The sequence below is a fragment of the Morus notabilis genome, unplaced genomic scaffold (genome assembly GCF_000414095.1).
Source record: "Morus notabilis unplaced genomic scaffold, ASM41409v2 Scaffold685, whole genome shotgun sequence".
NCBI classification, from domain to species: domain Eukaryota; kingdom Viridiplantae; phylum Streptophyta; class Magnoliopsida; order Rosales; family Moraceae; genus Morus; species Morus notabilis.
This window is the reverse complement of record NW_010363506.1, coordinates 2,770-18,564: the sequence shown is the minus strand read 5'-3', so window position 1 is coordinate 18,564 and position 15,795 is coordinate 2,770. Positions and strand designations below refer to the sequence as shown.

The 15,795-nt window shown below is 36.6% G+C and overlaps 2 protein-coding genes and 1 long non-coding RNA gene across 3 annotated transcripts; 2 read left to right on the top strand and 1 right to left on the bottom strand.

Moving 5' to 3' along the window:
* The first annotated feature begins 1,594 nt into the window (after positions 1–1,594).
* On the top strand, positions 1,595–3,711 carry LOC21390983 (protein CHUP1, chloroplastic). The gene is made up of 5 exons (XM_024169718.1): positions 1,595–2,302; positions 2,391–2,707; positions 2,813–2,924; positions 3,279–3,416; positions 3,505–3,711. The coding sequence occupies exons 1-5, from the start codon at positions 1,652–1,654 to the stop codon at positions 3,583–3,585; spliced, it is 1,299 nt and encodes a 432-aa protein (XP_024025486.1). The 5' UTR covers positions 1,595–1,651; the 3' UTR covers positions 3,586–3,711.
* A 339-nt stretch (positions 3,712–4,050) lies between these two features.
* On the bottom strand, positions 4,051–4,680 carry LOC21412282. Its single transcript, XR_002902741.1, has 2 exons — positions 4,572–4,680; positions 4,051–4,414 (listed from the first exon to the last, which is right to left on the bottom strand). It is a non-coding gene; the product is annotated as an uncharacterized LOC21412282 (long non-coding RNA).
* A 4,654-nt stretch (positions 4,681–9,334) lies between these two features.
* LOC21390981 (6-phosphofructo-2-kinase/fructose-2,6-bisphosphatase) lies at positions 9,335–15,206 on the top strand. The gene is made up of 18 exons (XM_024169710.1): positions 9,335–9,763; positions 9,872–9,935; positions 10,373–10,668; positions 10,882–11,103; positions 11,619–11,828; positions 11,931–12,026; positions 12,254–12,352; positions 12,441–12,470; positions 12,809–12,862; positions 13,313–13,366; positions 13,450–13,527; positions 13,664–13,755; positions 13,833–13,890; positions 13,990–14,064; positions 14,495–14,542; positions 14,692–14,789; positions 14,974–15,049; positions 15,138–15,206. The coding sequence occupies exons 1-18, from the start codon at positions 9,569–9,571 to the stop codon at positions 15,204–15,206; spliced, it is 1,914 nt and encodes a 637-aa protein (XP_024025478.1). The 5' UTR covers positions 9,335–9,568.
* The last annotated feature ends 589 nt before the right edge of the window (positions 15,207–15,795 follow it).

The following is a 15,795-nucleotide window of genomic DNA, read 5'->3' as shown; positions in this document are numbered from 1 at the left end:
TCCTGTTGAAAATATCAGTCTCCTAAAAAATTGAAAAATCTTTCATGCAAGAGACTCTTCAAACAAGCCTCATTGAGTGATAAACATAACCTTGTCCTGCAAAAGAATGAGCTTAATTAATTAGTTTGGTTTTTTTTGGGTGATAAATTGTGTTGTATAAGTTATTGTGTATGGTTTAAATTCTGAATTCAACAGAAACAAAAACTACAAAAAAAAAAAAACAGGATTTAGCTTTACTAAATCTGTCAATACCTAAGCTTATCAAATTCACAACTAGTTGGTAAAAAACATGGACAGAACACTCACTAATGCACTAAATAGTTACAATTCTTCTAGAGTAAATGCTGATATTTTTTCTGTATCTTCTTGAGTAGAGAATGTAGTAATATATACGTGGGAAAGTACGAGAAAAAATGAAGAATAAGATCTCAATCTGGTGGGCTGTAAATATCAAGGCTCTTTTACTTTTTCTTTAATTTTTCCCCTGTCAGCATCCTTCTTTGCTATTCAATTTATTACCCTCCCTCCCTTTCTTCTTTTCACATTTGCTTCACAAGCAAAGAATAGGAAGAAATGTTCCACCAAAAAAAAAAAAGAAAAGGAAAGAACAGAAAGAGCCCAAATGAGAAAATTACTTAGTATGCCACTAAAATTTAACAACTTTACATTCATGCCATCTAGTCTCTCGCTATCTTTGTTAATTTAAAAAATACATATATGTATATTTTGATAGTCGAAGATTGGAGTCTGATATGTTCAATCATCTTTGTTGTAAAGAAAAATAATCTGGTAGGATAATTGAATATCCTGTTAGAACACCTGATGAATTGAGTAGTACAAATGTTTAAGTTTATACCACTGGGTGGTATCCATGTAAAGATGCAATCTTTTGAGTGGCATTTTTGTATTTCTTCCGTACGAAATGCCATTTGATCTCCCCCAACAATAATTTCATAATTGACTCAAGACTAACATATATTAAACATGGGCAAAAAGAATGAAACTTCCATAATAATATAATAATTTCAATACCCCAGTCAAAGAGTTGCACTTGGACGGTGAAGATTGGAAAAAGCAGGTTAGTAACTACAGGAAGGTCCAGGCAGTTGTTAGTTTCCAATCAGTCATATTCCATACACTGTTTGTGTGCCACACCTAGTGTGTGTGTGTGTGTGTGTGTGTGTTGTTACTTGTTAGCGTTGGAATTCAATTAACAATGAAATGTCTAAGAATATAAAAAAGTTTGTGGATTTTATGGTAAATTTGACCAAAAGAATTTAATGTTGCACCTAACTTGGCTTCCTAAACATACCAGCAACTTTATGCCAGCAAACCCAAGTAAGCTTCCACCTAAACTGCAAATTAAAATAAAGGCAATTGAACCAGTCTTTTCACATTATGCATATTTAAAACCATCTATAAATGCCAAAATCATCCTTGTCTGGAGTACTGTACTCAGAACATTTCTAGCTGCCATTATAAGCATGGTGAGGGGTATTTTCCTGAACATCACTCGTCAGGCTCAAGGCCGAAAAAAACCAACCTTATTTTGAAGGCAAGGGCACATATATAAGGAGAATAGATTCAGAAATTCAATGCGACTGCTTTCTCCTCCTGTTTCATCCTTCTGGGGAAAGCAGAACACGAGATAATGCTGCGAGAAGACGACGAATTCGAGATCAACCTTCTGAGAAGACAACTTGAAGCATCTTTGGTGAGCAACATTTCATTGGCAAAAGAAAATGAGGAGCTGCGGCAAGAAGTGGCTCGTCTCAAAGCACAAGTTAGTACCCTTAGAGCACATAACCATGAGAGGAAGTCCATGCTGTGGAAAAAGCTACAGAACTCGATGGATGGCAGCAACAACATCGACGTATTGCAACAGAAGCCGTCGTTTCTTGTCAATCTATCATCAGGGCAGAGCCAAGCAGTGGAGAAACTACATCAAAAGCCAGACTTCTTAGAATCAGAAGCAACAAAGGAAAAACCACAAAAGGCACCTAATCCACCACCAAGCCCGCCTAGTTCAACTTCTCCAGTTTTTCTCAAGGAAGTCAAAGAACATAAAGTGTCATCACCACCATCACAAGCGCCTCCACCTCCTCCACCGCCACTGCCCTCAAAAGCACTTGTTGGATCAAAAGCAGTGCGGCGTGTACCAGAAGTGATGGAGCTGTACCGTTCACTGACAAGAAGAGATGCCAACATGGAGAACAAAAGTAGTCCTGCTAAAGCTCCAGCGCTTGCCCTTACTAGGAACATGATTGGAGAGATAGAAAACCGGTCGACTTATATTTCTGCTGTGAGTGTTCTCTAGGAACATTTTAAGATTTTCTTCCTATTACAAGTCCAAAAGAATAGGCAAAGGCTAATGAAAAATTAATTTACAGGTAAGGACAGAAGTGGAAACACAAGCGGAATTCATCAACTTCTTGATTAGGGAGGTGGAGTCTGCTGCCCACAAGAAGATTTCCGATGTCGAGGCATTTGTGAATTGGCTAGACGAGCAGCTAGCGTCTTTGGTCGATGAAAGGGCGGTTCTGAAGCATTTTCCTCAGTGGCCAGAACAGAAAGCGGATACACTGCGAGAGGCTGCTTGCAACTACAGGGATTTAAGGAACCTGAAAACCGAAGTTCTGTCATTTGAGGACAACCCAAAAGAGCCTCTGAGCCAGGCCGTGCGAAGAATGCAAGAATTGCAAGACAGGCGAGCATGTACTCTACTTGATTGGATTGTAAGAAAACTTGGGGGAGTACTTTTAGAATAGTGCAAAGGTTTTTGTTTAACAGATGGGATTTCAAATCATTGCAGGTTGGAGCGGAGTGTCAACAACATAGAACGGACAAGGGAAAGCACTAGCAAGAGATACAGGGATTTCAAGATTCCTTGGGATTGGATGCTGGATACAGGTCTCGTTGGCGAGGTTGGTAGATTTCCATAAAAGATCCGTAGATAGATAGTAACGCTTTACCAATATCTCAAATAACTTAAGAATGTGATAAGCAGTCATTACCCTTCCAAGTTCCAACATCTCCAATACCTAACCTAAGTAAACCCATAATTCCATGGGGCGGCTACCGAGCTTGTTTGTAAGACTTAAGTACAAATGATCATAGAAAAATGCAATGACATCAAGCAGTCTTTTTTAAGAAATTAAGCACGGCTTTTTACCAATTGAAAAGGCTCATGAAACGTAATATATGAATTGGGAAGCGAAAATTTGTCTCTTGCAACTGCAGTAATGTTTCTAATTTCTTAAACCACCTCTTAATTGCAGATGAAATTAAGCTCACTGAAACTAGCCAAGGAGTACATGAAAAGAATCACCAAAGAACTCCGATCTAACAACGACTGCACGAGAGAAGAAAATAATCCCCTGCTTCAAGGAGTTAGATTTGCTTATCGCATCCATCAAGTAAACCTCACTCGCAAATCTTTTTTTCTAACTTTTTCTGTTGTCCATTATAGCTGCAATGCTATTCCTAACACTAAGGTCTGTTCAGTTTGCAGGTGGGTTTGACGCAGAGACCATACAAGTTTTTCAAGAACTAAAGAGAATAGGACTTCGAGTTATCAGGCAATAGTTTGTTATGTTTAAGTGTCAACATACAAAAACTGTGATTGATAATTATCAAAGTGGCAGTGATACAACAAGAACGCCATCAAAATGGAGTGTGTTTGAGCAACATGGTTTATAAGCAAAATTTTTATGGCTTGTGCATATCTTTATCAGCATTACAGATTTAGTTCCATGAAGATGGACAATGGTCTTCTCACAATCTCACTTCTCAAGAAGCATAACGATGGTTTTTTTTTGTGAACACCATTACCGTGTTTTTAACTGAGCACGATTTCCCAGTTTGTATGAAGCAAATCCATCTACGTAAAGTTTCAATTGATGCCAGAACACAGCACCCAAAAAAATATTGATCTTATTCCGAGAGTTATTATAAAAGAAAAATTGGCGCAAAACCTTGAGCTTTTCTTTTCTGTAAATCCATTAATTCATCACGCAGAATCGTAATAAACGAGCAAGAGAATCCTCAATAAACGGCAGAAAAATTAACCAAAATATAACATATAAAACTTAATTGAATGTATCAGCAAAAGCAAAATCTAATAGATTCATCAGCAAAAATGAGTTCTTAACAAAGTAGAATTCAACTTTTAACGACTAGCGAACGTGACAAACACCAGGCTTGAACAGCTCTAGATTTTCCACATATTAATCCTAAAAAACACGGAAACAAAAAAAAAACAAAGACCAGAAACCGATAAGACCCAAACACGCCAAGCGAAAGAGCTCTTGCCGAGGCGACGAAACCGCTACCGCTACAGCTACAGCTCTCACTTAGATCTCTGCCTCATCTTTCTGCGCTTCCTCTTCAACCTCCTCATGCGCTTCTTCTTCCACTGTCGTAAGAACATCAAATTTCGTTAATTTTTACGACCAGAGATTCGAACATTCATTGGTAAAACCACAATCGGAAAAAAAAATAGAAAACAAAACATAAAAACGGAAATATCGAAACAATAAGAAGAAGAAGAAGAAGAAGAAGAAGAAGTATACCTTGGCTCTCATGGTGAGACGGCGATGAACAAACCCTAAAAGCTCTCTCCGTCTGTTTCTTCGGAACCCCTGCTGAACCAGATGAGATTGGCTGTCTCCTGGGGATGAGGACGTGGCCGCTCTTATAAACGAACCCTAGTTTGTGATTTGGGCTAGGGCGAATAGTAACTTTCTATTGGGCTTTGGTTTTGGAGCCCATCGTTTGATAGTCTTTTAAAAACGAAATGTCGTTTATCGGCTGTACGACACCTAAACATTTGCTTGAAAATCATGCCGTTAGATTGACTAATGAAAACTTACGACTGATTTCCTCAACAAAGAAAAAAAGAAAAAAAAAATCTAGACAAGGAGGTAATGAACTTGTTGCGTGGGAAAATATGTTTTGACACGTCAGATGACGATCACGCTTCACGTGGCCCTAACTCGCCACATCAGATAGTGGTCGACATCTAAAGCTCATTTCCCCCGTCATCCGGTAAAAAGGCAGATCGTATGTGACAATTCATGCAACCGTCGACCCTACACACAGTCGGGGCCTGCAAGATTTGTTCTCCTTAGACCAGCGGTACTGTGAGGGGATCGACCGGGACAGATGTCGCGCCTTGTGAAATATAATATAGACGCAGAGGGCAGGACGCTTAAGCTTGGATCCACATCCCAAGAATAACCTCTAAGGTGACAGGGGGAAATCCCTATATTACTTTTAGGTTTAGAGAAGGTTAGTAGCATAGAGAATGATTACATGCCTATAAACCACTTAGAACGAACCAATGGAAATCACGAAAGATCCGCAGAGTCACAATAGTGGACGAAGTGGGTGAGTGAACAGTCCAAATGGCGTAGAGAGGCTACGGTCTAGGCAAGTAGGATAATAGGCCACTCAAAAGAAACCATCAGAGGACCCCCTGTCACAATCTGCCTCAAATGTACTCATATGTGATCTGTGAGATATAAAATGGGCAAGGCCCTAGGTGGGGGGCGGGTGGTTTGGCGGATTTTGTAGTCTTTGAAGGAAGAAAGAAATAAAAATACAATAATAAGTGGATGTAGCTATTTCATTATAGAGTGAACCACTATAACCTCGTGTATTCTTTTTCGTTTTAACGACAGGTCTATACGTTTTTAAAATACCTTGAAAACAAACACAACCAATTGTATTTTCCTAATAATATAACCAGTTGGCCGGTAACCCGACTAACCACTGAGTGGTAATCCGGCGTAATCTTATTGATGGAATTCCACCGTCAACAGAACTCATACTAGGTATGGCGTCAAAATGGGAGAGGCAAATTTTAACCTCAAAACCACATAAGGCATGGCGTGTTCCTTCAACGACAGTAAATTAGCACATACCACAAACCTTTTTTGAAATTCAATGCGTTTCAGTATTGTAAATGTTTTAACCTGAAAACCACATGTGACATGACGCGTTCTTTAACCGAGAGCAAATTTGCACATACGACAAATTGTTTTAAAATTCAATACTTTTTAGTATCGTAAATGAAAACAGCATATCGTATTTCTGTTGAAATAACATGCATTTTCTAGCTAGTAAATGATGACATCAACACAATAAAATGACCTTCATGGCTTCATAAAGCTAGCTATGCTAATTTTCTTTTTTCAATTATTGAAATGACTTCAGACTTTCAAAACAAGTGGCCATGCCTTTTTTTTGGCAAGAGATGTGTTTTCCAACCTATACTCTTTCTAACTATCGTACTTATTTCCATGAAGAAATAAGAAAAGCTACCTTTCCTTCACCTAATCATGTGATATGTCATATGTGCGTGATTGTGTGTGTATTCCTCGTATAAATATTCCATTTTTATCTTTACAGTCTACAGAGCTTGCATATTTTGTGTTGCACAAGCAACAATGTACTGTTTACATATAATGGGACCGATGGAGATAACATTGAGACTTTTTTATTAGTATTTGAATAGTGTCTAAAAAAATATTTTTATATTTAAAAAGAACTTTTAAATATGTTTAGGTAAAAAGGTATTGTTACAAAAATTAATATAATAAAAAAATATGAATGTGATATTTAATTTGTTGTTTATAAATAAAAAATTAAAATGTAAATAAAAAAAACTTTTCACAAACACTTTTTTCATAAACATCAAAGAGATAATTTATTTTAAAAGTGTTTAAAAAAACTAAAAACACTCTAAACAAATTTAAAAGCGGGTTTTAAACTAAATAAGTTAAAATCAATTTTTTTTTAAGCCAATCTAAACGGCCCAATGTGTTTTATGTTAAATGGCTCAGTAGTGCGTCTTAAGCAAAGTTCAGATGGAATCTACTCGTTCAGATCTTTTTGTTCAACTTTGTTTCTGTCGTAAAGAGTTTATACGTGTAGGCCTAGAAAAAAACACACAATTAGGGCTCGTTTAGTTTCCTGATTCGAGTTTTTAATTCGAATTGAGATGTGATTTTATGTAAGAGCTTTTTACTGTAACAAAAAAGTTAAATGTGACTGTTTTTGAAAGTTTTTTACTATAATAAAATTTGAATTCTAAACTTAAATCAGTAAAATAAATAGTGCCTTCATCTCAGACAACACTATTAACCAACGATTGAATTATTGGACGTGTTATATATTCCATCAAAGAAAACAAATATTACTTCCTCAAAAAAGAAAAAAAGAAAAAATAATAATATTATCCCCTTCTTTTCATTCTCTTCACGCGGAAAGAATCAGTGTGGTCATTGAGACATCAAAATGTACAATCATGCAAAAACTTGATGTCTATTCTGTTTCTTCTTCTCATATATTCCATGAGAATATCCATTAATAACTTACACGTACACATACACACCTCTTATAAAAAGAATATGAAAAAGTTTATTCTAAAGTAAATATACTATAAGATCATAAATATTCCTTTTTGTATCAGAGGAAAAAAATATTATCCCTTTTTGTAGGAAGAAAAAAAGACTTGAGCATCTTCTATGTATATATATGTAGACATTTATCTAGAGAAATATATGAAGTAAATTTTTTTTTTTTCAATAAGAGTTCATTACATCTTTAGATTATATATATATATATATACACAGGCGCGCATATAGATATAATTTTAATGGGTACTCCAATGAATATTTATTAATGGATATTATTGTTTTAACTATAAGATGTTGATTTAACGGTTATAATAAATTGCATATTTAACCAAAAAAATTAATGACAATTAATGAAATTAAATTTTATCACGTCACGTCATCAAACTTCTATATTTAAAAGTGACCACCAATAGAAATGAAAATATTGAAAACTTATCTATATATACACATATATGTATATGTAGGCATGCACACTATTTTCAATGAGGGTACGTACATATGTTTATGTATATGCAGTCATGAATGCACACTGTGTACATGAATTATAGATGTTCTAATTATAGTCCATAATTTCTAGACATTCCGTTAAATATTTAATACTTAAGTTACATAAAGACCGAAACTGAAACAAAGTTATAAAACTTTATAGACCAATTGTGAAACGTTTTAAAAGTTCAGGACTAAAGTGAGATAGTGGGTAAATCTTAAGGACTATTTATGGGGTTAACCCGACATAAAACTATAAGAAATAAGAGAAACGACCACGATCCTCAAATTTTATTCGATCAATAAGTTAGCAAAACTTACCGTCAACCATAATTATACCTCGTAAGACCAAACATATACAGAAAAAACGCATGTGTATTACCTGCCACTAATTGGTTGGTGCAGTAATAAATATTTCTTTTCTAATTAATATTTTGTGTGACGTTGGGTTGTGGTGATATGAGTGAAAATTAAACTTGTCCTTAAAGCATAATTAAGTCGGGCTATTTATGTTCTATTGATAGGTCCTGAATTTTTTAAAGTGATGAATAGATAGGGATTGATGATGGTAATAATCTCCTTTTTGTTTAGTAAAATATAAAGAACACATCTGCATTTAGAAATTTCCTAATTTATTTTAGTAATTTTATTTTCAACAATTCTCTAGGGTTTGGGTGTTTTACATATTGCTTTATGAATTATATAGTTTTAGCAACTTATTCTTTAAATTTTTAATTATGATAAGTTGTTCTCTCAACTTATAAAATTATTATAATATGTCATATTTTGATTATAATTATATTAAATTAGTGTCGAAAAAACACATTCGACGAAAAATTCTAACATTTAATTTAAATATAATATAAATATTTTTAATTCTTTAACTTTTAATATTTTAAATTTAATAAAAAATTTAAACAAATTTAATAAAATGTGACATATTACAATCATGTGACAAGTTTGTAGGGATTGATTGCACTCAACAATAATTTCTTTCAATTATATAAAAAAAAAAAAAATTTCTTTAAAAAAAAAAAAAGAAGCCCAGATGACCTGGAAGGCGGAAGCCAACATTATCCGCGTCAGCAAACCCACGGTGGTATCCGCGACACTCGAGCAAATGCCAAAGCTTAACGCAATCCACTACCTCACCATTCCAAAATTCCGAAACTCGTCACGCCTATTCGCCACGTGTCCAGGCCGTGATCCTTTTGGTAGTTCCAACGGTCCACCGTACTACCTGTCTACACAAAAAGCCCAAAGAACAGCACGTGTCAATCATTCGTAAGCGAGTACGATGTCATTCCTTACGCGACGCGCGTAAGCTAAGCCAAGCATGGGCCCACATTGCCAAGCCCAAGCGCCAAAGCCCCCTTCTCTTCTCACCAAGAAACCAACCATCGTCTCTCTCTCTCCTCTTTCTCTCTCTAACTCTCCCTTCTTAATCTTATCAATAGAATCCAAACAGGGCAAAAGCGAGAACCCACTCGGCCATTACAACCACACACGGCCTCACAGTTTGGTCCTTCGTTGATTCTCTATCTCTCACTCTCATTCACTTCCATTTTATCCAGAATCACAGACATTCATATATTTATATATATGTATGATGAGAAGTCAGTGAAGATATTAATTGGGAGGAACTGAATATTGAGGAAGAGATGGGGACGGGGACGTCGAAGGATACGAACGGCGGTTCGCACGGCGGCGATGAGAGAGAGGAGGAAAATCTCGACCAAGGCGGTGGGCAGCTTTACGTCTCGCTGAAGATGGAGAACTACAAGCTCAAAGGCGAGCTCATTCCTCACGTCTATGGCTCCGTTCCCCTCATCGGTTCTTGGGACTCTTCTAAAGCTGTATGTCTTCATGTTTTTTCCTTTTTTCGTTTTTGATTAACGTTTCGTCTCCTTTTGTTTTCTTCCTTGTTTTAGGATTTTTCTTGTTATTGGATATCTCTTATGTAGCTTTCTATGGAACGCGAATCGGCGTCGATGTGGGAATTGAGCTTCGTTGTGCCTCCAAATCACGGTAATTGTCTTATCATAGCCCTTTAATCCTTAATTGCAAAGGTTAAACAATAAAATTCGTGTATTTACTGATTACTAATTACGTTTTCTTGTTTCTGAAATTTCCAATTTAAGCACTCATGAAAGTAACTGAGTGGTGTTTATTTATTTATTTGGTTTTATTAAATCATTCTTTTTCAGTATTGTTGTGGTTTTCTAATGTCAAGTGGGGTCGTGGATGTATTCGCCCAAGTTTCGGGAAGGTATTTGTTTTCATGGGTCTCTGACGTTGAAAATGAAAACCAAATAGAAAAGGAAATTCATTCTAGCTTTATTTACTTTTAGAGAGAGTGAAAAATCTGGTTAAAGTTGAATTATAGGACGACATGCTGAATTAATCTGATGCCCAAATTTTTTTTTCCATTTTTTTGTTTTGTGTTGTCATTTTGATGAATATAGAAACATTGGATTTCAAGTTCCTTTTGAAGCCAAAGTACAACAATGCACCTTGTGTGGTCGAGGAGGGTCCAAACCGTCAACTTATTGGGGGAACCTTGCAAGGGGATGCAAGGCTGGCTCTGTTTAAGCTGAGCGGTGATGATGTTCACGAGTATCGGGTGTTCATTATAGCAGACAGGGTATCACCATTTGATCTTGCAGCTAGTTGGAGGGCTTATCAAGAGAACCTCAGGCCCTCGGCTGTTCGGGGAATTCCTGACGTTAGTATAGATTCAGTGCCAGAGAAGAGCGCTGAGGTATGCTTAAACATTTTCTTGTTGGTAAATGCCGTGAAATGCTTGACCCAATTTCCTGAAGAACTATGAGTAGGAATTTATTGCAGATTTTGTGTGTGATCAGCTTGACCTTTCCAGGTCAAACAGATTTGTGTGTGGCATTTTCAATTTGGACTAATTGATAGAATAACATTTCTAACAATCATTCCGCTTTTCCCCCGTTTTTAAACGCAGAATGGTTCTTCAGCTAGTTTGGAGCTCGATCTTGAACATTATGTTGTCCCAGCTCCATCAACTTGTGCCAATTCAGGTCTAGTTTATGCAGCTAACATGACTGAGACTCCAAGATCATTAACCCTTTCTGGCGTGTTTTCTAAAGCTGATGGGCATAGCAGTGCTTCTCACTCCTTTAAGGATGGCGGTGGTGTGTCTGTGGATCGACCTGCAACAATTAAGGTTTATTTTGGTAACCATATTGTATATTTTTTGGATCTGTTTGTTCGTTGTGTTTGGCGGACTCCTGATGTGTTCTTTTCCTTTTTATTAATAAAATGCTTTCATTTCTTATTTTAAAAAATGGTAACCATATCGTATATCTGTAATTCTGAATCTGTTTAGGTTTCAGATTGTGAAAGTTTTCTAGGAGCAAAAGTATTATGTTAAGATGTGTGAGGTTCTTCACTGCATAGATTCTAGACTTTGGTGCTTAATTGCACTCTGATCATATCAACTTTGTCAGATTGAAGCTTAAATTATGTCAGTATGTAACTGCAAGTTGAATATTTGGGCTTAGCATGCTAGTTGTCTCTAGATTCAAGAGTACGTTCGTTACATGACCCACATGTGTGGGTGCAGACCGTAGACTTGTATAGGACGTGATTTGGATATTTACAAAAGCATGTTTTCTTCTTTTAAAACCTTGATCTTCACAGTGGTTCTAGATTTAATGTGTTGCTCTAATCTCGTAACAGGAAATGGAGGTTGTTGTTCCAGATCCATCTAAGGTGTATTCATCTTCTGGGATGGTTGAGTCAAAGTCAGTGGGAACGCTTTCACCCTTGCAAAAGCAAGATAGTCATAGGGGACTTTTTGTGGATAGAGGTGTTGGTTCTCCTAGACTAGTTAAATCGTCTAGTACTAGTACCTTCTCTTCTGATCTCAAATTGGACACAGAAACCAAGGTTTGTGCAAAAGTACATTTTCTCCTCTATGACGAAGTCAACTAATTTAGTGATATATTTTTCTTTTGACACTTGTCCCCCCTGTTTTCTATCTGCTGTTAGAATTCAATGCCAGCAGCTGCTGGAGCTGTTGCAGCAGCAGCCATAGCTGATCAAATGCTTGGACCAAAGGAGGATAGACACTTGGCAATTGTTCTGGTATTCTCGATTCTCTAGCATGAGTTGGTGATTAGTTTACCCATAGACTGTTTAATCTTATTTTACTTGCAATCTTATAGGTAATTGAAAATCCGATGTTAATCTTTCTTAGTTCCGAAGTGGTATTGGGAAATTATTGCCATTATCATCAGCTTTTAGTTGATAGTTCAAACATAATTTTTAGTTTTTTAACTGCAAGAAATTCTAACATGTTTCTTGGAATTCAGGTTGGTTTGCCAGCTCGTGGAAAAACTTTTACTGCAGCTAAACTTACTAGATATTTACGCTGGCTGGGTCATGGTACCAAACACTTCAATGTTGGGAAGGTTGCTATCTTAATTTCTTTATGCTCCTCAAAACTGTAGTTTCTGAAGTAAGCGAAGATGGATAACATTTTTCCTTTTGTTGTTACAGTATCGCCGTCTAAAGCATGGAGCTAATCAGGTATCGAAAGTGTATAGCTTAATTTGTATATAGCTCCCCAGACCTTTTGGTTTTAATTGTAATTAGCAACTTATAACCTGTTTTTACAAGTGACTATTTTTTTCCAAGCAAAAAAAAAAAAAAAAAAAATGACAACAGAAGTGTGATGTTATGTTGCTCACTGCTTGTATTTTGTTCTAGTCCTTTTCTAATAAGTTAGGGTCAGTAGTTTTCTTACTGATTGTAGTAATTGGATTTTTCTTAAGAAATTAGAGGACTACATTGGTTTTAGATAAAAAAGAAAAGAGGATATCTAGAGGTCTGATATTTCTTAATGGATGAGATATTTGTTGATGCAGTCTGCTGACTTTTTCCGGGCTGACAACCCTGAAGGCATCGAGGCCCGCAATGAGGTATATATTTCTTAAAAAAAATTTTGAGATATATATATATATATATATATTTTCCCCCTTCTCTTAGGGTGACGTATCTTTCTAAAAAAACAAAAAATAATCTTTAAGCCACTCAAATTGCATTGTGAATGAGGGTAGAGTAAACATACATAGTTGCAAGAGAAGAAGTCAATCTAGAAGGGAAAAGAGTAAGATGCTGTCAGATCATATATTTCATGGAACTTTGAGGCGATCTTTGTATGTAGGTTTCTTGGATTTAGCAAAGACGAGGAGTGGTCTTAGGTTGCAGTGGTCTGTCCTAATTTAGGCATGTCATTCTGCTTAGGCTCAGGAGTTCTTAAGAGAGTGCTGCTTGTTATAATAATTTGGATTTTCAGGGATGATTGGTAATGTTAACACCATGTTAACTTTTTTCTTTGTAAATAGTTTTAATATATCACGTGCTACTAGGTAGCAGCCCTGGCGTTTGATGATATGGTTTCCTGGATGCAAGAACGTGGCCAGGTAAGTCCTTTATACATGATAGTTGTGACTCTTTTATGGCTTCTCTCTTTTGCGTTTGTTCCCATTAATTTTCTCAATTGCAGGTTGGAATCTTTGATGCCACCAACAGTACCAGGAAAAGAAGAAATATGTTGATGAAAATGGCTGAAGGAAAATGCAAGGTACCATGAACAAAGGATTAAGAGACAGTTTAGAATTTTCAAAGCCTAAAAACATGTGTATCTTGAAGTGATTTTTGCACATTTTTGTGACTTATATCCCCCCTTATTTTATTTTATTTTATTTTATTTTTTGCAGATTATTTTTCTGGAAACAATATGCAATGATGAACGCATCATTGAAAGAAATATACGTCTTAAAATTCAACAGAGTCCTGACTATGCAGAAGAGTATGGTTGCTTTGTGGAGCCATTTGTTTATCTTTTTCGACAATGATTATGCACGTTAATTTCTTTCCATCTTGCAGACCAGATTTTGAGGCTGGATTGAGAGACTTTAAAACTCGACTAGCCAATTATGAAAAAGTAGTTATCTGACAATACTATATCGTTTGTTCCAAATAGTTTTTGGTTGTTTGGAGCTTAATACCATGTTAAAACATTCCTTTTTGCCTCGTTGACTAGGTTTATGAGCCAGTTGAAGAAGGATCTTACATCAAAATGATTGATATGGTCAGTGGACATGGTGGACAAATACAAGTAAGTGCAGCTATTTGTCATCACTCATTTCTTGGAGATTAGCCACCCGCAAATCTCCATTGCCGAATCAATCTATTGTTACATGCAGGAATCAAGTAGTGTCCATCAGCATAGTTAAATGATAAAAAAAGTTTCATAATAATGACACGTATATTATGAAATGCAGGGTAGTTTTAAGAGTGGGTTCAGCTAACCAAAGAAAACAAAAGTAGCTTTAGGGTGTAGTTATATATTTTTTGACCTTATCATTTGATTCTTTACTTTTTGAGACTAAGTTGAACGTTATTTTCTGTTGAACTTGTATTTGTTTGTAAATTGTGTCTTTATAATCCTAGATCGGTTTTTGTTGATGCATTGTCTAACTTCTATTCCTTTTTTTTTTCTTTTAATAAATGCATTACATCATTCAGAAATTTTGTCCTTGGTTCAGGTAAACAACATAAGCGGCTACCTTCCTGGACGAATTGTTTTCTTCCTGGTATGTATTATATGGACAATATAGTTCTATTCTATATGTCTGAGGAAGTAATTCTTAATAACAATTGCAAGCATTGGGGAATTAAGGGGAAAATAAAAGGCGGTCAATAATCAACATAGCTTTAGTTATGTTATCTACCCTTCTTGTAGGTGAATACACATCTCACACCGCGCCCAATATTACTTACTAGGCATGGAGAGAGTAAGGATAATGTTAGAGGAAGAATTGGGGGTGACACTGCTTTAAGGTGAGTTCAAAAGATAGAATGTTACTGTTGTGGTTTCGTCCCCAAATGGCTGATAAAAGTTCATGATTCTTTCGTCTCTTCTTATCCTTAAATTGGAAGATCTATATCATAATGATGCCTTCTTGAGTATGATTTTCAAACGAATCAGTTTTTAGCTTGCTGAAATTCTCACTTGTTTCAACAGTGATGCTGGAGAACTTTATGCAAAGAAGCTTTCCAATTTTGTCGAAAAGAGGCTGAAATCGGAGCGGGCTGCTTCTGTAAGCTTCATATGCATGATTGATTATCTACTATCTAGGTTTAGTTTTGTAGCTTTTCAATTTCAGTTGTGAAGTAAATGTTTATCAGGTTTCTGGTAAGCACCAGCTGGAAATAGAAAGATTCAACAGAAAATGCGAGAAATCTAGAGAAAGATAGAATGAAAGAAACGGTTTGTATTGATACTGGATTTCCCAAACACCAATACAGATTCGCATGGACTTTCGAGAGGTCCAGCTCTCTCCCTTTACCAATCACTTTCCCCAAAAACGACACAAAAGACACACCCCTCCCCTTTTATTAATCAAAAGGAAAAGACTCTAGTACCCCTGCATGGCCAACACCCCTAACACAAATATTACTGAAGCCTCATGTCTCTCTAGCCCACAAACACGTCACCCCACACCTAGCGCCCCTTCTTGGCACGTTTGACATATGTAAACCTGGCTGGGGGCTTATCAATACCCCCTGCCCACAGAGTCACCTTGTCCTCAAGGTGAAAGGAAGGAAATTGTTGTTGCACCACCGCATAGGGTTCCCAAGTAGCCTCGAAGACGGGCAACCCCTTCCATTTTATCAACACCTCCAGCTGTGCGCCCCCAGCAACAGGGCCCTGGCGCAACCTGAGGACTTCATCCGGTTCCACCATGAGCTCCAAGTCATCTGCGAGCTGCGGGGGAAGTGGAGAAATTGGCACCGAAGTGAGCCGGGCAAGCTTCAGCTGCGAGACATGGAAAACTGGGTGGAT

Excerpts from the sequence above, each read along its gene's own strand:
- LOC21390981 (XM_024169710.1), top strand. The coding sequence starts at position 9,569 with ATGGGGACGGGGACGTCGAAGGATACGAACGGCGGTTCGCACGGCGGC. Across the intron at positions 11,829-11,930 it reads AATTGGACACAGAAACCAAG|AATTCAATGCCAGCAGCTGC; the intron begins GTTTGTGCAAAA and ends ATCTGCTGTTAG. Across the intron at positions 12,027-12,253 it reads GACACTTGGCAATTGTTCTG|GTTGGTTTGCCAGCTCGTGG; the intron begins GTATTCTCGATT and ends CTTGGAATTCAG.
- LOC21390983 (XM_024169718.1), top strand. The coding sequence starts at position 1,652 with ATGCTGCGAGAAGACGACGAATTCGAGATCAACCTTCTGAGAAGACAA. Across the intron at positions 2,303-2,390 it reads GGTCGACTTATATTTCTGCT|GTAAGGACAGAAGTGGAAAC; the intron begins GTGAGTGTTCTC and ends ATTAATTTACAG. Across the intron at positions 2,925-3,278 it reads ATACAGGTCTCGTTGGCGAG|ATGAAATTAAGCTCACTGAA; the intron begins GTTGGTAGATTT and ends TCTTAATTGCAG.